Here is a 17,645-nt window from a genome sequence, read left to right on the forward strand (position 1 = left end):
TTACACTGCCAAAAATAAAACGAGTGCACTAGGAGACTGCAGAACTGGAGCTGCCTGTTCGTTTACAGTTAGTAAGCGTCCAGGCACTCCCATTCCCAAGTGACTTGAGTGTCCATAAATGTCTTCAGTGTTTTCTAAATGCAGACACTTATTCATTATACAATATGCTTTTGTGAGTAACTGTCACCTGCTGACAGGCATAAAATTAATTAAAATGAAATACAGTCTAGTTCCGCAATATGTCTTCCATCAGACTCTGCTTTCAGAATCAGTGAACCTTAAGACAAGTTCTTAAATCAAATCCCTATCAAACAAAATCCTGAAAATAAAGGATGATTACCATGGTCTTGTTTGGATATCTGAAAATTTCAAATAAGCAGGTAAAGTAGAAAAATAAGCTTTAAATAGAAAACTGGTCAGGAAATGTAAAATCAGCGATGCACCAATTTACAGAAGGCAATACTGCAAATACTGTTCTGTGATATCATTTGAAGTTACTTAATGTCAGTGTCCTGTGGCTGAAGACAAGGGGAACCAATATTTTTCTAAAAAATTATTTTAATGCCTTTACACAGTTCTATTATTACTCTTTCAGTCTCTTGTTGTTGGAAACAGAGTTTGCCTATATTTTTTATTGGAAACAGAATAAAAGAAAATGAATGTTTACATAGGAAGACATTAATTCTGCCATAGCACATTACCAAAACATATATTTCAATTGTATAATTTAAGATAGGCTAATTTCTGTGATACGGGTATCTGGGAGTTCCTGTCGTGGCTCAGCGGAAATGAATCTGACCAGTATCCATGAGGACACAGGTTCCATCCCTGGCCTCACTCCATGGGTTAAGGATCTGGCATTGCCGTGGGGTATGGTGTAGGTCGCAGATGCAGCTCAGATCCTGCGTTGCTGTTGCTGTGGTGTAGGCCGGTGGCTGCAGCTCTGATTTGACCCCTAGACTGGGAACCTCCATGTGCGCGAGTGCGGCCCTAAAAAGACAAAAAAAAAAGAGAGAGAATATGGGTATCTGTGTTAATGCATATCATCTAGATTACCCTCAAAACAAAACAAGAAAACAAAATTTCATTAGCTTTTATTTTTCTCTTTTCTGTAGTAGCATGCTAAACTGCAATGTCTTTATATTTACAGTTCATAGAAGACATTTGCATTTTGTATGTCTATAGTCAAGCCTAAGCAGAAGAAAACTTAATAGCATGAAATCAATGAACAGAAGACAATCCACTAGATTTCCAAGCCTAGCCCAGGGTGGCACTCAAGCTTCACTGGTACATTACTTACTGCACACAAGTACCCACCACTGAATTGCGACCTCATTTACCTACCTTCAGCAGGCTCGTGTCTCATTAATCAAATACCTCAATGTTTTAGAATAATTCAGTTTTTTTTTAATACAAATCAGATATCAAAATTAAGCTGAAGTGTTTAATGTGAAAGGTAATAAAACCTCAAAGCATTTCACTGCAAAATTGAATGCCTAAGACTTAATTGAGAAACAGAATTAAGTATTTTGGCATAATGAAAACAGCTTAAAAAAAGAAAACAAGTTATTAAAAACCCAATGATTTTTAAAACTTACACTGAACAAAAGTATTGAATTGATATGAGATAAATGTTGAATATTCGATTTCCAAAATAATATAAATATATCTTTTATTCTCATATGAGATGCTACATAATGTTTAACGTGTAAAAGAAGGAAACAATAATGAGTTTCTTCTCATGACTGAGTATCAATACATTTACAAGATCTACGTTATTTAATGAATTTTATTTTTCTATTGGTAAATATTAGTGAATTACTCAAAAGAACATAACTCATGAATGAAAACGTTTTAGATAAGTTACTTCAAAATGTGTTTTTTATCATAGCTCCAGAAGATATTTTTTATTTCTTGAAGTAGGTTACCTGTTTTTCTTTAAGAAAAAATATTTTCTCTAACCTGGTGTAAGAGCTGCATAAAAAGTGTAGAGATTATCTAATATCTATTTCTCCCCTTCTTACACAGTTAACAAGAATGCCATTAGTAAAGGCATTGTAAGAATTCAGCACTTCTAAAGTTGTTTTTGTATGTAGCATAACTTAATTGCAATATTCTTGTACTTTCTAAGTTCTGGAAAGGTGCTGAGTTTTCCTCTAAAAATCCAAGGTCTCAACAGCTATAGAGAAAGAATCTATTCAATTTTTTTAAAAGAATCCATAAGAATTCCCTGAGTAGGAACAGTCAACGCTGCGTTAACTGTACATTTGGTAGATATAGCTTTAATATACTAATGAATAAAAGGTGGTAGTTAAAAAGTACTGAGAATTAACATTCTGTACGCAGCAGTACATCAAACAATCTGTGCTTTAAAAAAATTCAGAATGTTTGGAAATGATAAGGCAGATGTGCACATTCATTCTAAATAAATTAATGGTTCAATCTTATAGAATGTTTCTGTTTGGTGAATGCCCATTACAGCACCTACCAGGAACAATGGAGGTGCATCTAATAATATTAAGTAACTGGACTGAAGGGAGAAGGATTCAAATCCCTAAACACAAGAATAGGAAGTTCCTGAGTTTGGAGGCATATTTGCGCTGCACACCTTTCAGGGAATAAGCCTCAAGTGGGGTCAGCACTGTGACTTGTGGAAACGGCTGCTGATGTAACACAAAAGGAACTCCACAAGCAAATAAACTGGCAAGGTTTCTTTTCAATAAAACATACCTTTGTTGTTTTGTGTACACAAAACACTATATATTTGCCCATGAGAGGACATATAAATGTGTATGTATGTGTTTTATAGTACATGTTAATACATCGAATTACTATCATACAACATGTTAAGAAACCAAGCAAATTTAATCCTATAGGTATTGACATGACCTAGGAAAGTAACAGAGGTATAAAAAAGTTTTGAATAAAGTAAAATAGAACTAAAAATACTTCTAGCCAAAGGTCTAAAAGCCTAAGTTGAATAATCCAAAACAAAATTTTATGGGAAGTGTAACAGAAGTAGCTGTTATATTATCCTGGCTCAAAATTTTCATCTTAATTCAGCTGAATACATAACATTGCTGAGAATCATTATTCTAGAAAGGTATAAATGTCTAACTTGAATATCTGAATAAACAAACTTTGAAAACAACGATAGTTCTTTTAGAATTTCCCTTTTCTTCAGAGAGGGTAGGTTCTCAGATTTAATTAAGAAGTAAAATGGTAAAGAATAAAGCCATTTCAACAAATAGTTAAATAAAGGAGCAAGTCTCAGACCATAGGAGCAAGGGCTGTTGCCTCTACCTCTTTTATCAAATCTCCCTCCCCTTCCCCTCACTCCGCTATATAAAAACCTCCAGGAGACATTCATTGAAATTTGACTTCGTTCATTCATTCCTCTTTACACATTACATAGCTGGTCCTATTAATTGATGACATGTAATTAAAGACAGGGAGTTCCCATCGCAGCTCAGTAGAAACAAATCTGATCAGTATCCATGAGAACACAGGTTTGAGCCCTGGCCTTGCTCAGTGGGTTAAGGATCCGGCGTAGCCATGAGCTGTGGTGTAGGTCAAATCTGGCATTGCTGTGGCTGTGGTGCAGGCCAGTGGCTACAACTCCAATTGAACCCCAAGCCTGGGAAACTCCATATGCCGTGGGTGCGGCCCTAAAAGGAAAAATAATAATAATTAAAGACAGAACAGAAGTTTAATTTCCAGCATCATATTATACACATTGTGATACTCAATAGTTATTTAAGGAGTAGGGATGAGAAATTCCTGTCTTCTGAGTCTGTTCATACAGGTTTCCTGACTTTTCTAGTGAGAAATAATTCCTCCCGGTGCTTAGCACTTAGTTTAGCTCATCTCACAATCTTACTTGTGCAAAGCAATTAGTTATTACATCAATCTCTCATCTTCATTAGACTTTGAGATTTTCTTTTTCCCACTGTACAGCAAGGGGATCAAGTTATCCTTACATGTATACATTACAATTAAATTTTTCCCCCACCCTTTGTTCTGTTGCAACATGAGTATCTAGACAAAGTTCTCAATGCTACTCAGCAGGATCTCCTTGTAAATCTATTCTAAATTGTGTCCGATAAGCCCAAGCTCCCAATCCCTCCCACTCCCTCCCCCTCCCATCAGGCAGCCACAAGTCTCTTCTCCAAGTTCATGATTTAGACTTTGAGATTTTGAATACAGGTTGTGGATTTATAAGCTATGATACTTATAAACTATGATCTACTAGTTTCTGAGTGCTCACTAAGAGTCAGGCGCTGCAGTAAGCCACTTTATGTGTATTATTTCCCTCTATCCATGTAAAAGAGTCCCTGTTTTACAGAAGAGAAAACTGAGGCATAGAAAGGTTAAGAAACTTCCCAAGTAAGTGTTGGGGCCAGGACTTCTACAAACTCCTGTCAGACTCCAAAGTCAGTGCTCTTAAACCACTAATGCTACTTACTTTTTAACAATCAGTGCTTTTTCAATAGTGAGTAAGCAAAAAATAAACTTATTTAATTAAATGTATGGACTATCTTCGTGTTTTACATGGTACTTGCTATCTCCATATATCACAATCAACCCTACTGAGTCTGAGTAGGAGTAATTTTGCCCATATAATAGATCAGACAACTAGTCAGAGGACCATGAATTGTTTTCCTATGGTTACACCCTGACTTATACCAGGACTATTAAATTCCTGGACTGGAGTTCCCAGCTTGGTGCAGCACAAACGAATACAACTAGGAACCATGAGGTTGCGGGTTCAATGCCTGGCCTCGCTCAGTGGGTTAAGGATCTGGCGTTGCCATGAGCTGTGGTATAGGTCGCAGATGCTGCTCGGATCTGGCATTGCTGTGGCTCTGGCGTAGGCTGGCAGCAACAGCTGTGATTGGACCCCTAGGCTGGGAACCTCCATATGCCACGGGTGTGGCCCTAAAATAGACAAAAGGCAAAAAAATTTAAAAATTAAAAAAAATAAACTCCTGGACTATTGAACTCCTAGGTCTCTATGTAAAACATGGCACCTCAACTTGCATGGAAGTTGTGAATAAACTGCAATTTCTATGATATAAATGATAACTTTATAAAAAAAGAAAAGAAAATCAAAAGGGAAAGGTCTCAAAAGGAAGCACCCGGAGTGAAAAGAATTATTTAATTAAATAATAGGAATTTATAATATTCAAACAAATGTTTATAATTTCAAATATATGCAAATAAATACATCTGATATCCAAATGTAAATTCAGGAAACAGCAATATAAGTAATGTTCTGAATCTGTAAATTTGGAACTTTTATTTTAACTCTGTCTTTTGAATCAGAAAGAATAATTCAGCAAGACACTGCTATGGAAACACATTAACTTGGGAGCTTCATTCTCATTAACAGGTTAATTCATTCAAAATTTAAATTAAAAGTTAATATGAGAGTCTCTGAGAACAGACTTGTGGTTGCCAAAGGGGAGGGGAGGGAGTGACTGGGAGTTTGGGGTTAGTAGATGCAAACGATCGCATTTGGAGTAGATAAGCAATGAGATCCTGCTGGATAGCACAGGGAACTATAGCTAGTCACTTATGATGTGAGAAAAAAGAATATATCTATATATGACTGGGTCACTTTGCTGTACAGTAGAAATTGACAGAACACTGTAAATCAACTCTAATGGAAAAAAATAAAAATCATAAAAATTAAAATTAAAAATATGGTATTCTTCCCTTTTGCTTTGCTTATAGTATGCAAAAAGCAAATTCAGGAACCATAGTCCCCTGTCAATAGAAGTGATCCTTACAAAACCTACCTTGTGTGGTAAAAGTAAGGGGGGTGCTCCAGTCACTCCAGATTCCTGGGCCATCCAGTCTCTTGCCCCTCACCTGAACCTCATATGAAGACCCAGGAAGCACACTGTCTACAAGCAGAGATGTATCTGAGACGATCTCATCAGCCTGTTAAATATCATTGGAAAAAAACAGAATATCAGGTCAATGTAAAACCTTTACCAAAATTGATCGCAAGCAGCTCTCAACTAATTTCAAAGAGTCAAAATCTTACAGATTAGTGAGCTGGCCACAGTGGAATTCAACAGAAATCAATTACCCAATAACAAATGTTTGATGACATGCGTTAATAAAATTTCAAATAGCCTATGAGTCCAAGGAAAAAAAATCACAGTGATAATCAGCATATATTTTTAACTGAATGATAATGAATATTGACCTTTCCAAATCTGAGACACAACTGAAGTCAGTGGGAAGCGTCCAACCACTGCTGGCATCTATAACACACACAGTAGAAGAGGATGTGCCAGATTTGGGAGGGATTTTACTCTGAAAGAAGCAGCTGAAGGTAGGGTCTGAGACTGGGTACAAAGGGGCCCCACGGAAATATCTATTTTTAGATATCTACCTTTAAGGCATATATGAATGCGAGTAGGAAGTGTAAAAAGGCTTATAATTTTAGGATTTCATTTCTGTTTGGTGTCTTTGTTTTGTTTTCTATCTTTTCGGTCATGAGAACTCAGTGAATTTCATCTGTTGTTTCTAGACTTTAGTGTTCAGCTACCCCTTCTTTAAATTAACCAAAATTTGGAGTTCCCACTGTGGAGCAGTGGGTTAGGAATCCAACTGCAGCAGCTTGGGTCAGAGAACCATAAATGTTCTTAGAGAAAAGTATCACAGAAGGAGAGACTGAATAATTTCAAGAACCCAAGTCTGATGATAAGCTACAGTGAATCAGAATACAGTTCACAAATTAGACAGAAAACATCAGAGAGACCTAACTGCCTAAACGACCAATGATGTACTCCGAAGCTACTGAGCCCCCGGCACATCAGACTGACTCACCATAGGCTGAAAATAGTGAGAAGCAACACGAATGCACCTAACAGTATCAGATCACCTATATTTAAATCCCGTTATCTCCATTTTACAGATGAGAAAGCTGACACCCAGAGAAGCCTTGCATGCTTTTTCCATACACGACAGATTCCCATTCCGCTTTTTTCGGGGCGGGGGTACTGATGAACCCATGGCATGAGGAAGTTCCCAGGCCAGAGATCCAACCCATGCCACAGCAGCGACAACACTGGACCCTGAACCCACAGAGCAACAGAGAATTGCCCCCATTCTGCTCTTGATGAATATAGTCTTCAAATTTTAGCCCAGGTTTAAAAAGATAGATTTTTTTACTTGTAAAGTACGTAACGATTGATTTCACAAATTAAGATGTCAAGAGACTTCCCATCGTGGCACAGTGGAAACGAATCTGACTAGGATCCATGAGGCACAGCGGAAATGAACCTGACTAGGATCCACGAGGATGCAAGTTTGATCCCTGGCCTCGCTCAGTGGGTTCAGGATCCAGCATTGCCATGAGCTGTGGTGGAGGTCGCAGGTGCAGCTCAGATCTGGCATTGCTGTGGCTGTGGTGTAGGCCTGAGGCTACAGCTCCAATTCAGCCCCTAGTATGGGAACCTCCATATGCTGTGGGTGTGGCCCTAAAAAGAAAAAGAAAAAAAAAAAATTAAGACGCCAAGGTCCTTGTCTGGCCCTCAAGGCTCTCTATGACCTCCTTCTTCTTCCCTGCCCCTCTTTAATCATCCACTACTGCTCCTCCTCTCACTCACCACCCTGGCTTCCAGCTCCTCATCCAGCTTAAGACCTCTGAATTGCCATTTTTTCCATTTAGACCCCAAATCCCTGCGATATCTACATCGCCGCCTCCTTCGAATCCCTGCTCAGATATCACCTTCTCAAAGGACCCTTCCCCCATGTCCATGTCACATTACAACCCACCACCTCTCTCCTGCACTCCCAAGCTCCCCTTATTCTGTTCTACTACCCCAAAGTAGCCTGAGTTCTTGGCACCCAGGAGGTGCTCGATACTTACTGAAAGAATGAAAAAAGAATTTGACACACCATATAGTACAAATGCATGCACTGCGTATAAACAGATACACTGAGTAATGAGAAAAACATAAGGATGCATGTAAAATCAGAAACCAGAGAAGGTCTTTAGGTGAAAATATTATAATTATGAATTCAAGAATTCTGTATCTGGACTTCCTGTAGACATTAGTCATGTGTGTGTGTGTGTGTGTGTTTTGAGAGAGAGAGATGAAGAAAGACTGGGAGGGAAGGAGGGAGAAGAGAGAGAGAGGGAATTAATCTAATATACATAAACTTTTGGAAAAGGAGTTTTTTCTGGCACTAAATTCTGGGGAGGAATTTGCCATGCTCTTCAATATATAACATAAATCCACATGTAAGAGACACCGAGTAACATCAAACAATTTTTCTAAAAGCATTTTATAGGAGATGCAGAAATGCTATATATATGCTCATTTCTTACGTTGACATTAAATGAAAGCCAGTGACATGATATCAAATGATGACTGGTTCTGCCCAGAAGCAGGATCGCACATTTGGTGTCAGAGACATTCTCTATGAGATTTGGAGGAGGTCTCACCTTTCTTTTAGCTGCTTCTCAATTTTTCATTTCATTTACTAAAGTATACTCACTTTTCTCATATTTGTTGTAGAATTCTCTGAATATTTTACTTGATATTGAAGTTGAAATGGTACCAGTGTTGGGCTGGACCAAGAAATCTTTAAATTACCAGTGTCTGTGATTTCCATATGCAAACCTAATGGTGGATCAGGCTTCACTTAAGGAAAAAAACAAACAAACAAAAAAACATTTTTAAGTCAAGTAATTTTCATGATAATCATAAAATGAAGCCAACATAAATTTTTAGCATAGTCTCTTTCAACTATCAAAAAGGTGTCCTTATTCAAAGACTAATTATGGAAACAAAATATTGGTTCTACTCTTGGAATAGCAATCCATGTATCTTCTTTTCCTTCTCCCTAAGTGGTAAAGACTATAACTCAGTAAATGAAATTACTGTGATAAATGTGAATTCCTGCTGCAAAAAAAAGCCTGCTTCACTTTATTTAACTTAGCATTTCCCAAACTTATTTGAAGCCTCCCCTGACACCACAATTTTAGTGATTAACAAAGAGAAAAAGTATTTTGCAGAGCACTACTTGAAAAATGTTTGTAAATTCTGCATGCAAAAATCAATATGCATTACATATGCATGTAAATTCATGTAAATATGCACACAAAATTCAGCAAATTTATTAATTTTGAAATACAACAATCCAGACACACTCATTCAAATAACCCACAGTATGCATAATGTACATGCAGGAAACATAGCATTAGTAGGCCTTGACTTGTCACCAGAAATGGAGATGGAGTTTCTTATACTAATGTGGTACTGAACTCAGTATATAATTTCTGAGTTCATATGTACATGTGTTTTTATGTATGCATACGCATTTGTGTGTGTGTATGTATATATATATATATGGGGATTGTGTGTGTGGCTTTAAACATACAACATGGCCTTTAAATTATTTGTAGAAACAACATAAAGATTTTACAATAAAGGATTAATTGAATAAATAATGGCTCATCCCTTTGGGGAAATCTATATAGCCATTAAAAATCATACTGGAGAAGAATACTGAAAATGTTTAATATTGTTATTCTTTTTTCTTTTCGTCTTTTTGTCTTTTTAGGGCCGCAACCCACGGCATATGGGGGTTCCCAGGCTAGGGGTCAAATTGGAGCTACAGCTGCTGGCCTACACCACAGCCAGAGCAATGTAGGATATGAGCCGCATCTGCAATCTACAGATCCTTAACCCACTAAGCAAGACCAGGGATCAAACCTGCATCCTCATGGATAATAGTCAAGTTCGTTAACCACTCACTTAGCCACAATGGGAACTCCAATATCGTTAGTTTTTGTTTTTGTCTTTTCTAGGGCTGCTCCCGCAGCATATGGAGGTTCCCAGGCTAGGGGTCCAATCGGAGCTGTATCCACCGGCCTATACCAGAGCCACAGCAACTTGGGATCCGAGCCACATCTGCGACCTCCACCACAGCTCATGGCAACGCCAGATCCTTAACCCACTAAGCAAGGCCAGGGATCGAACCCTCAACCTCATGGTTCCTAGTCAGATTCGTTAACCACTGAGCCACAATGGGAACTCCAATATTGTTAGTTTTTTAAGTTTATTAAACATCTATACCTGGGTTCCTGATTCATTAAAATGAATAAATAAAAGGACATGTATAAATACGTATTAAAAAAGAAAAAAATACCAAAAGAGTGGAAAATAAATGATGCATTTTTCTTCTTTGTGCATCTCTATGTTTTCAAGATTTTTACGATTAACAGGGATTACTCGCATAGCTAGAAATCATCATTACAATGAAATATTTAATGATTTGCATTTTATTTTCAAGAAATAAAATGGTACATTAATATTTTTCATATTACATATTTTCAAAAATTGAGTCATAGTTTTATTTCTTTTCCTTGAGTCAAAATTAATGAACTTTTTTACTTTATGTGACATATTACAAATTTTGGTTACTTTATTTATTTATTTATTTATTTATTTATTTTTACAGCCACACCCATGGCATATGGAAGTTCCCAGGCCAGGGAATAAACCTGAGCTGCAGCTGCAACCCACGCCACAGCTGCACACCAGATCCTTTCACCCACTGCTCCAGGCCAGGGATCAAATACTTGCCTCTGAAGTGACCCAAGCTGCTGCAGTTGGATTCCTAACCCACTGCTCCACAGTGGGAACTCCAAATTTTGGTTAATTTAAAGACGGGGTAGCTGAACACTAAAGTCTAGAAACAACAGATGAAATTCACTGAGTTCTCATGACCGAAAAGATAGAAAACAAAACAAAGACACCAAACAGAAATGAAATCCTAAGATTATAAGCCTTTTTACACTTCCTACTCGCATTCATATATGCCTTAAAGGTAGATATCTAAAAATAAATATTTCCGTGGGGCCCCCTTGTACCCAGTCTCAGACCCTACCTTCAGCTGCTTCTTTCAGAGTAAAATCCCTCCAAAGATCTGGCATTACTCATTCTTTCCACTTTGCATCCCATTTTCCTAGCCAACCTATTCCGTTCAGGTCTTCCTTCTCACTACTACTCTGACCAAGTTACCACCCTTTGCCAAATGCAAGCCTAAATGCCTGGGCTCGATTCACACTCCACACCCAATCCGTTAGAACGTTCGGTCAGCACCATCTCCCAAATAGATCCCAAGCTTGATCATTTCTTTACTTCTCCACTGCAACACCCCTAAACCAACTGGACAATTCCAACAGCCTCCCATCTGATTCCTCTGCTTCCACTGTGGCAATTATCCCTCCTCCCTTCCCCATCAATTTCCTTTTTCACTTGCAGCAAACATTTTAAACACGTGCACGTGGGTACCCGCACACCCATATACCGTCCCTGACCACATCATATTCCTGGTTCAAAAGGTCCCACTGCAATTAGACTAAAATCCAAACTCTGTAACCTGGCCAATGGTACGACCTGGACCCAGATGACTCTCTGACTACATTTCACTTCAGGCACAAGGGTCTTGTCTCTGGTTCTTCCAACTTCCAAGCCTATTCCATCTTGGAGCACTTTTTGTTCTGGATTTTGGCATGGCTATCTCTTTTTCTTTCAGCTTAAATGCTATCTCCTGAAACAGGATCTCCATAGCTAAAACAATAGCCTCTACACCTAACACTGTTCATCACACAACTTTTTTCTTTCACGCGCTTACAATTTTTAGATAGTATCACACATATCCAAATACAAGCACTCTGTCTGAAATAAGACAAAATTCTTTTTAAGGTTCTTATTAAGTATCATAGCACCTTCTCTTAACTACTTTACTTTTAAAAACAATTTAGGAGTTCCCTCATGATGCAGTGGGTTAAGGAGGGAACTTCCACATGCCATGGATGCAGTACGAAAAAACAAAAATTAAAAACAAAATTTAATTCAGTGCTGGCTCTAAATGCTTCTAAACATCAGCTCACAGAACTTGTTTTATAAAGGAGAGGATGATGCTATTTTACAGATTTTGTGTTTTTTCCCTGTGGTATAATGCGATGACTAAATTGCTTGGTTATTATTATAATTAAGTTGTGGGGATCAAAAACATATCCCTAGAGGACAAGGTATTTAAAAGTCCTAATGGTAAATATGACATCATATGCATATTCAAAAAATTCTATACCCTCAGTAACTGAAAAACAAGTGAAAATGAAGTTGTGCGGAAAACTGTGTCAAACGCCTAGAAAAGTGGCTCCAATGAGGCCAAAAACAATGATGCAGAGATGCCTATATAGAGTCTGCATATAGTTGTTTCAGGACATGCCAATGTAAAACAGTAACACTGTTAAATTACACATCACACGTAATGTATACTTTCACATACACATACCAAACTGAGTTAATACATTAAGTAGTTTAACATTCATCTATATTACTCACATGGCACAATGTAATTGAATACACTGAATATGTGTAATTACATATTCAAGTCAAAGACTATTTGCACCAAAAATACGGGCCCTTGCCTATGATTTGAGTTTTTCTTCTCAAAGGGACAGCAAATCATTCGTTTACTTGTTCACTGTTTCTCTCTGCCCACTGCGGTCAGCCCCTGTCCTGTCTCATTCACCACTGTTTCTCCAGTCCCAGGATCAGGGGCTGACACCCATGAGCATCTAAGAAAGATTCATTGAAAGCATGAATTCAGGTTAAAAACAAGCTTTTAATTATTTTCAGACATAGGTGTCCCAGATGTGAAAAATAACCGGGCCATACATATCCATTAGATCAATCCAGGATTTAAATGACTCAAACTGTTTTCAAAAAGAATTTAAATTACAGGGGCAGAGACATCTATACTTCTGTTGAATCCTTCCAGAAGCTGCTCTGAAGATTCCCTAGAACAACGCTGACCATCCTTACAGGGTTGGTCGACGTGAGACGAGCGAGTGAAAAATGTTGTAAGCAGTTTTCAACCTGTTTGTGTGACTGATGTTTAGATCTAGTACCTTTTCTATGCACAACTTACCAACGTTTATGGGCTGAACTGACATGAGAGGTGAGTGAAAAACTGCTCCACCAGATGTGATTTTCAAATACATAAGAAGGGTGTAGTTGAGTTTGGCTGCTGACACAGGCACATGGCATTCACAACATTCACGAGCACTGCAGTTGCATTGAACGCTCTGAAAACTACCTTTCTGGGGAAGCAGAGGTGATTCTTCTAACACTTCGAGCCTATATGAAAAAAGAAGAGCCAAGTATTAACATAGATGGGACAGCACTGGATAGATTTAGAACATAGGGCACAAAATCCAAATTGAGGTAATCTCTTCTGGACACCCAGCTTAAAGAGCATCTAGAAAAAGAGATATACTACCACAGGGATACAAAGTTAAGAGTTAAAGGAGGTTAGCCATCAGAAATAACAGAAGCAAGAAGACAGCGAGGCAAATGTGAAGTCCTAAAAGAAAAGGAAAACTGCAGTCCTAAGTCCACTGTCCAGTAAAAACACCTTTCAAAATAAAACAGACCTGCATTATAAAAAAAAAAAAAAAAAAATGGTAGGAGTTCCCTTCGTGGTGCAGCGGAAACAAATCTGACTGGGAACCATGAGGTTGCAGGTTCCATCCCTGGCCTCATTCAGTGGGTTAAGGATCTGGCGTTGCTGTGGCTGTGGTGTAGGCCAGCAGCTGTAGCTCCAATTAGATCCCTAGCCTGGGAACCTCCATATGCCACAGGTGCGGCCCTAAAAAGCAAAAAATATAAGCCAAAGGAAGTCCTTCAGGCAACAAGAAAATGATAGTAAGTGGAGGTCTGGTTCCACACAAAGAAATTAAACTAAAATGGCAAATATTTATTGACTGATTAGAGCAAAAATAATAATCATGGAATGTGGGCTTTATAACATCGGTAGAAATAAAATGTATGACACAGAGTTGTTACGTGTGACTTATTAGTTTTGGGTCTTCTAATACGCCTCATCCTAGGGAGAGGCTAAGTCTTGGTGTAATGAGAAGACTTTAGAGTGGAAGTCATGGGGGGGGGAGCATCTATGCCTCATTTTCCCGTCTTGCTTGAGTTACCCCCATGCTGTCCATAAGCACATGCTGCCTCCTATCCAAACCACTCCATGCTTTTTAAAGAACTTGGGGATAGGGAGAGAGTACAAATATTTAGGCATGATCACTGCCTTCAGAAGTCTCCTAGTTCTTGAGGAAGGAAAAAACTGTAAAAGTAAATATACTAATTAATTAAAAATTCAATGTGGAGACGGTGTTGCTTTAGAAACTATACTAACTATGGAGTTCCCGTCGTGGCTCAGTGGCTAACGAATCTGACTAGGAACTATGAGGTTGCGGGTTCGATCCCTGGCCTTGCTCAGTGGGTTAAGGATCCTGCATTGCCGTGAGCTGTGCTGCAGGTTGCAGACGAGGCTCAGATCTCCCATTGCTGTGGCTCTGGTGAAGCCTAATCATGGCTACAGCTATGATTAGACCCCTAGCCTGGGAACCTCCATATGCAGAGGGAGCGGCCCTAGAAAAAGACAAAAAGACAAAAAAAAAAAGAAAGAAAGAAAGAGAGAAAGAAAAAAACTACACTAACTAGCCTATGACTAAGCATTCAGGTATAAACACAACATGAGAGAAATGGACCCTAACCTTTCCACACACTCCCCACTAGTATGAAATGTGTTGAATTATGACAGATTTTCAAGTTTCCTGAACAAGACTTCAGGATTCCTTTAGTCCTAAAAGAAACTAATCAGGAAACAACATTTACAGACGTTTTATGTGCAAAGCAATCTCCTAGGCACAGTGGAAGGGATAATATCATTTCAAGAAGCACACTAAATTTAACTTGAGACCTAAAACCTAAAACCAGGTTTTTCTGTTTGCTTCTGAGCCATAAGACCACAGATAAGTAAGTTCATCTTTGTGAGCCTCAGTTTCCTTAATCAGTAAACCAGAGGAAATGTGTGCACCATCTCTCTTTATAAGGTTGCTGGGAATACCCAAGATAATTACATACAAGTATTGTTCAAAACTTTAACTGTTATCTACCCATAAAATACCATTTTGAATTGGAGGTGGAATGACTTAGCACTTTCAACTTCACTAAATCTTTAAACAAAAACAATGAAATGTGATTTTTTTTTAAATATCACGCCTTGCCTTTTATGTTTTTCAAATATTAAAATAAAAGCTTTTATCCAAGGAGTATGGAACAAATTAAGTAAATTGTGATAGTTTATGTCAGAAATATGTTTGCAACTTGTATTATGCTTTGACTGAAGAACTCCCAAACTTAAGGCAAAAACAGAACTGAACAGAAAACAAGATGTATTTTTAAAGGTTGGGAAATTCTACAGACACTTTTCTTTTTTAAAACAAAAAGTTAGAATTTCACTGTCTTCCTTTGGATGGTCTTACCACTGCCATCTTTTCCTAAATACAGTGGATATTTGTAGAATAGGACTGATTACCAAGTAGATTAGCTCTGTGGTTTCTCTCCTACTTCACTGTTGTGTTCTATTTAATCAACCTCAATTTCATTTTCTTTATAATTTCAGTACATACAAGGAAAAGAAAATAAATATTATATATTCATGATAATGAATATATACAGTGATGATATATTATATAGTATACTTACCATATAATATATAGTAGTGATTCATAATTTGTGGATTTTTTTTAAAAAAATCTCCATTCAGTAATTTCTCAAACCACTCCAACAGATAACCCCATCATGAAACTCTAAGCATCCATCTAAAACTAATTTTCAAATGTTCTAAACAGAGGTGAGGAAACTACAAACCACAGGCCAAATACACCTGTTTCTGTACAGCCTGTGAGGTAATGGCTCAAATTAGTATCTGAGCTCAAACAATACTTTCCCTTAAGGGACATGGATATAGGGCTTTAAATCCCTTATAAACATGAGGTTTTAGTTGCTTTTAAATATATACGTCTTTACACAGGACAGCCTTTGAAAGATTTCTCTCATGAATTCTCTAAGGTATAGAGAAGATTGTTTTGATTTTAAACTTTTCTACAGTAACCATTATTATGGATTTTCTCTTTCATAGAAGTTTTCATTTGTTATATATTGGCCATCTCTTCCTTCTGATCTGAAGAGTCTTATTTAAATTATTTGGAGATATACTGCCCAAAGATGCACACAAAAATGAAATTTAACACTGAAATAGCATGTGCCAATTAGTAAAATGGAGATATTAAGCAAATCATACAATGAAGAGAACAATGAAAGTGGTAAGAAAAAAAAAAAAAAGAAAATGTTTCTCAAACTGCAGGCAATTATGACAGATTTGCCCCTATTAATAGTTTTAGAGGATTTCCCCTGTGGCACAGCAGGTTAAGAACCTGACGAATATCCACGAGGATACGGGTTTGATCCCTGGCCTTGCTCAGTGGGTTAAGGATCCAGCACTGCCCTAAGCTGTGGCATAGGTTGTAGATGCAGCTCGGATCTGGTGTTGCTGTGGCTGTCGTGTAGGCCAGCTGCTACTGCTCCAATTCAACCCCTAGCTGGGAACTTCCATATGCCACAGGTGTGTCCCTAAAAAGAAAAAAAAAAAAAAATTAGAAACCTGAGTTCAAAATAAAAGGTCAGAGTTCCTGCTGTGGTGCAGTGAATAAAGAATCCAACTGCAGTGGCTGGGGTCACTGCGGAAGTGCAGGTTTGATCCCCAGCCTGGCACGGTGGGTTAAAGGATCTGGCATTGCTGCAGCTTTGGTGTAGGTCACAGCTGCAACTGGGATTCAATCCCTAGCCCAGCAACTTTCAGATGCTGTGGGTACAGCCATAAAAAAAATAAATTTAATTTGAAAAATTTTTAAATAAAAGTGTGTCAAAAGAATCTGCTAAATTAATCGTATGAGCAAGTTGAAAAATCTAGTTTACCATAATTTTATTTTTTCTACATCCTACCATTTATATGAACAGACCAATGACTACTAGCTGACTAAAATGAAGTTCAAATTCTTTTTTTTTTTTTTTTGTCTTCTCTAGGGCCACATCCACTGCATATGGAGGTTCCCAAGCTAGGGGTCTAATCAGAGCTGCAGCCGATGGCCTACACCGGAGCCACAGCAACATGGGATCCGAGCTGCATCAGTGACCTACACCACAGCTCACAGCAACGCCGGATCCTTAACCCACTGAGCAAGGCCAGGGATCGAACCTGCCACCTCATGGTTCCTAGTCAGAATCGTTAACCACTGAGCCACGATGGGAACTCCTCAAATTCTTAGTTGTAGCTAATTTACTATGCAATTTTGTAATGCTCTGATATATTCATATAAAATATCTTTTTAAAAAAATGCAGACCTCCAGGCATAACTAAGGCCTATACTTTATAAAATGTAAATCCTTACACATGGTCACAGAGCTTTAAAACTGAGCATATTGCCCTAGTCCACTGATAACACTTGAAATTCTCTCCAATAGGCACCTAGTGAGATTTCAGTCACCATCCAAAGTTTTAAGTTATCATAAGAATGTACATTGTGAAGGAATTCTTTTCTCTGAGCTAAAACCTATTTTGGTGAATAAAGCAGGAAACTTTCTGCCCGAGATGTCCAATATACCTTCACCTACCACCGCAGCTCCCTTTTTCTCTCAACACTCAGAAGCTGAGGTGAGCCTCTTTCATTTCAAGACCAACCCTTCATCTGT

General features: G+C 38.0%; 1 protein-coding gene across 2 annotated transcripts in view; it reads right to left on the reverse strand.

Moving 5' to 3' along the window:
- Window positions 1–17,645, reverse strand: part of LEPR (leptin receptor) — a 91,154-nt gene that overhangs the window by 34,564 nt on the left and 38,945 nt on the right. For both annotated transcript variants that reach the window (XM_047788754.1, XM_047788755.1), the window contains exons 6-8: window positions 12,973–13,181; window positions 8,521–8,666; window positions 5,802–5,946 (exon numbers count right to left, since the gene is read on the reverse strand). In XM_047788754.1, coding sequence (XP_047644710.1) covers window positions 5,802–5,946; window positions 8,521–8,666; window positions 12,973–13,181 — 500 coding nt within the window. The remainder of the gene's footprint in view (window positions 1–5,801; window positions 5,947–8,520; window positions 8,667–12,972; window positions 13,182–17,645) is intronic.

Source organism: Phacochoerus africanus, chromosome 8 (assembly GCF_016906955.1).
Source record: "Phacochoerus africanus isolate WHEZ1 chromosome 8, ROS_Pafr_v1, whole genome shotgun sequence".
NCBI lineage: Eukaryota > Metazoa > Chordata > Mammalia > Artiodactyla > Suidae > Phacochoerus > Phacochoerus africanus.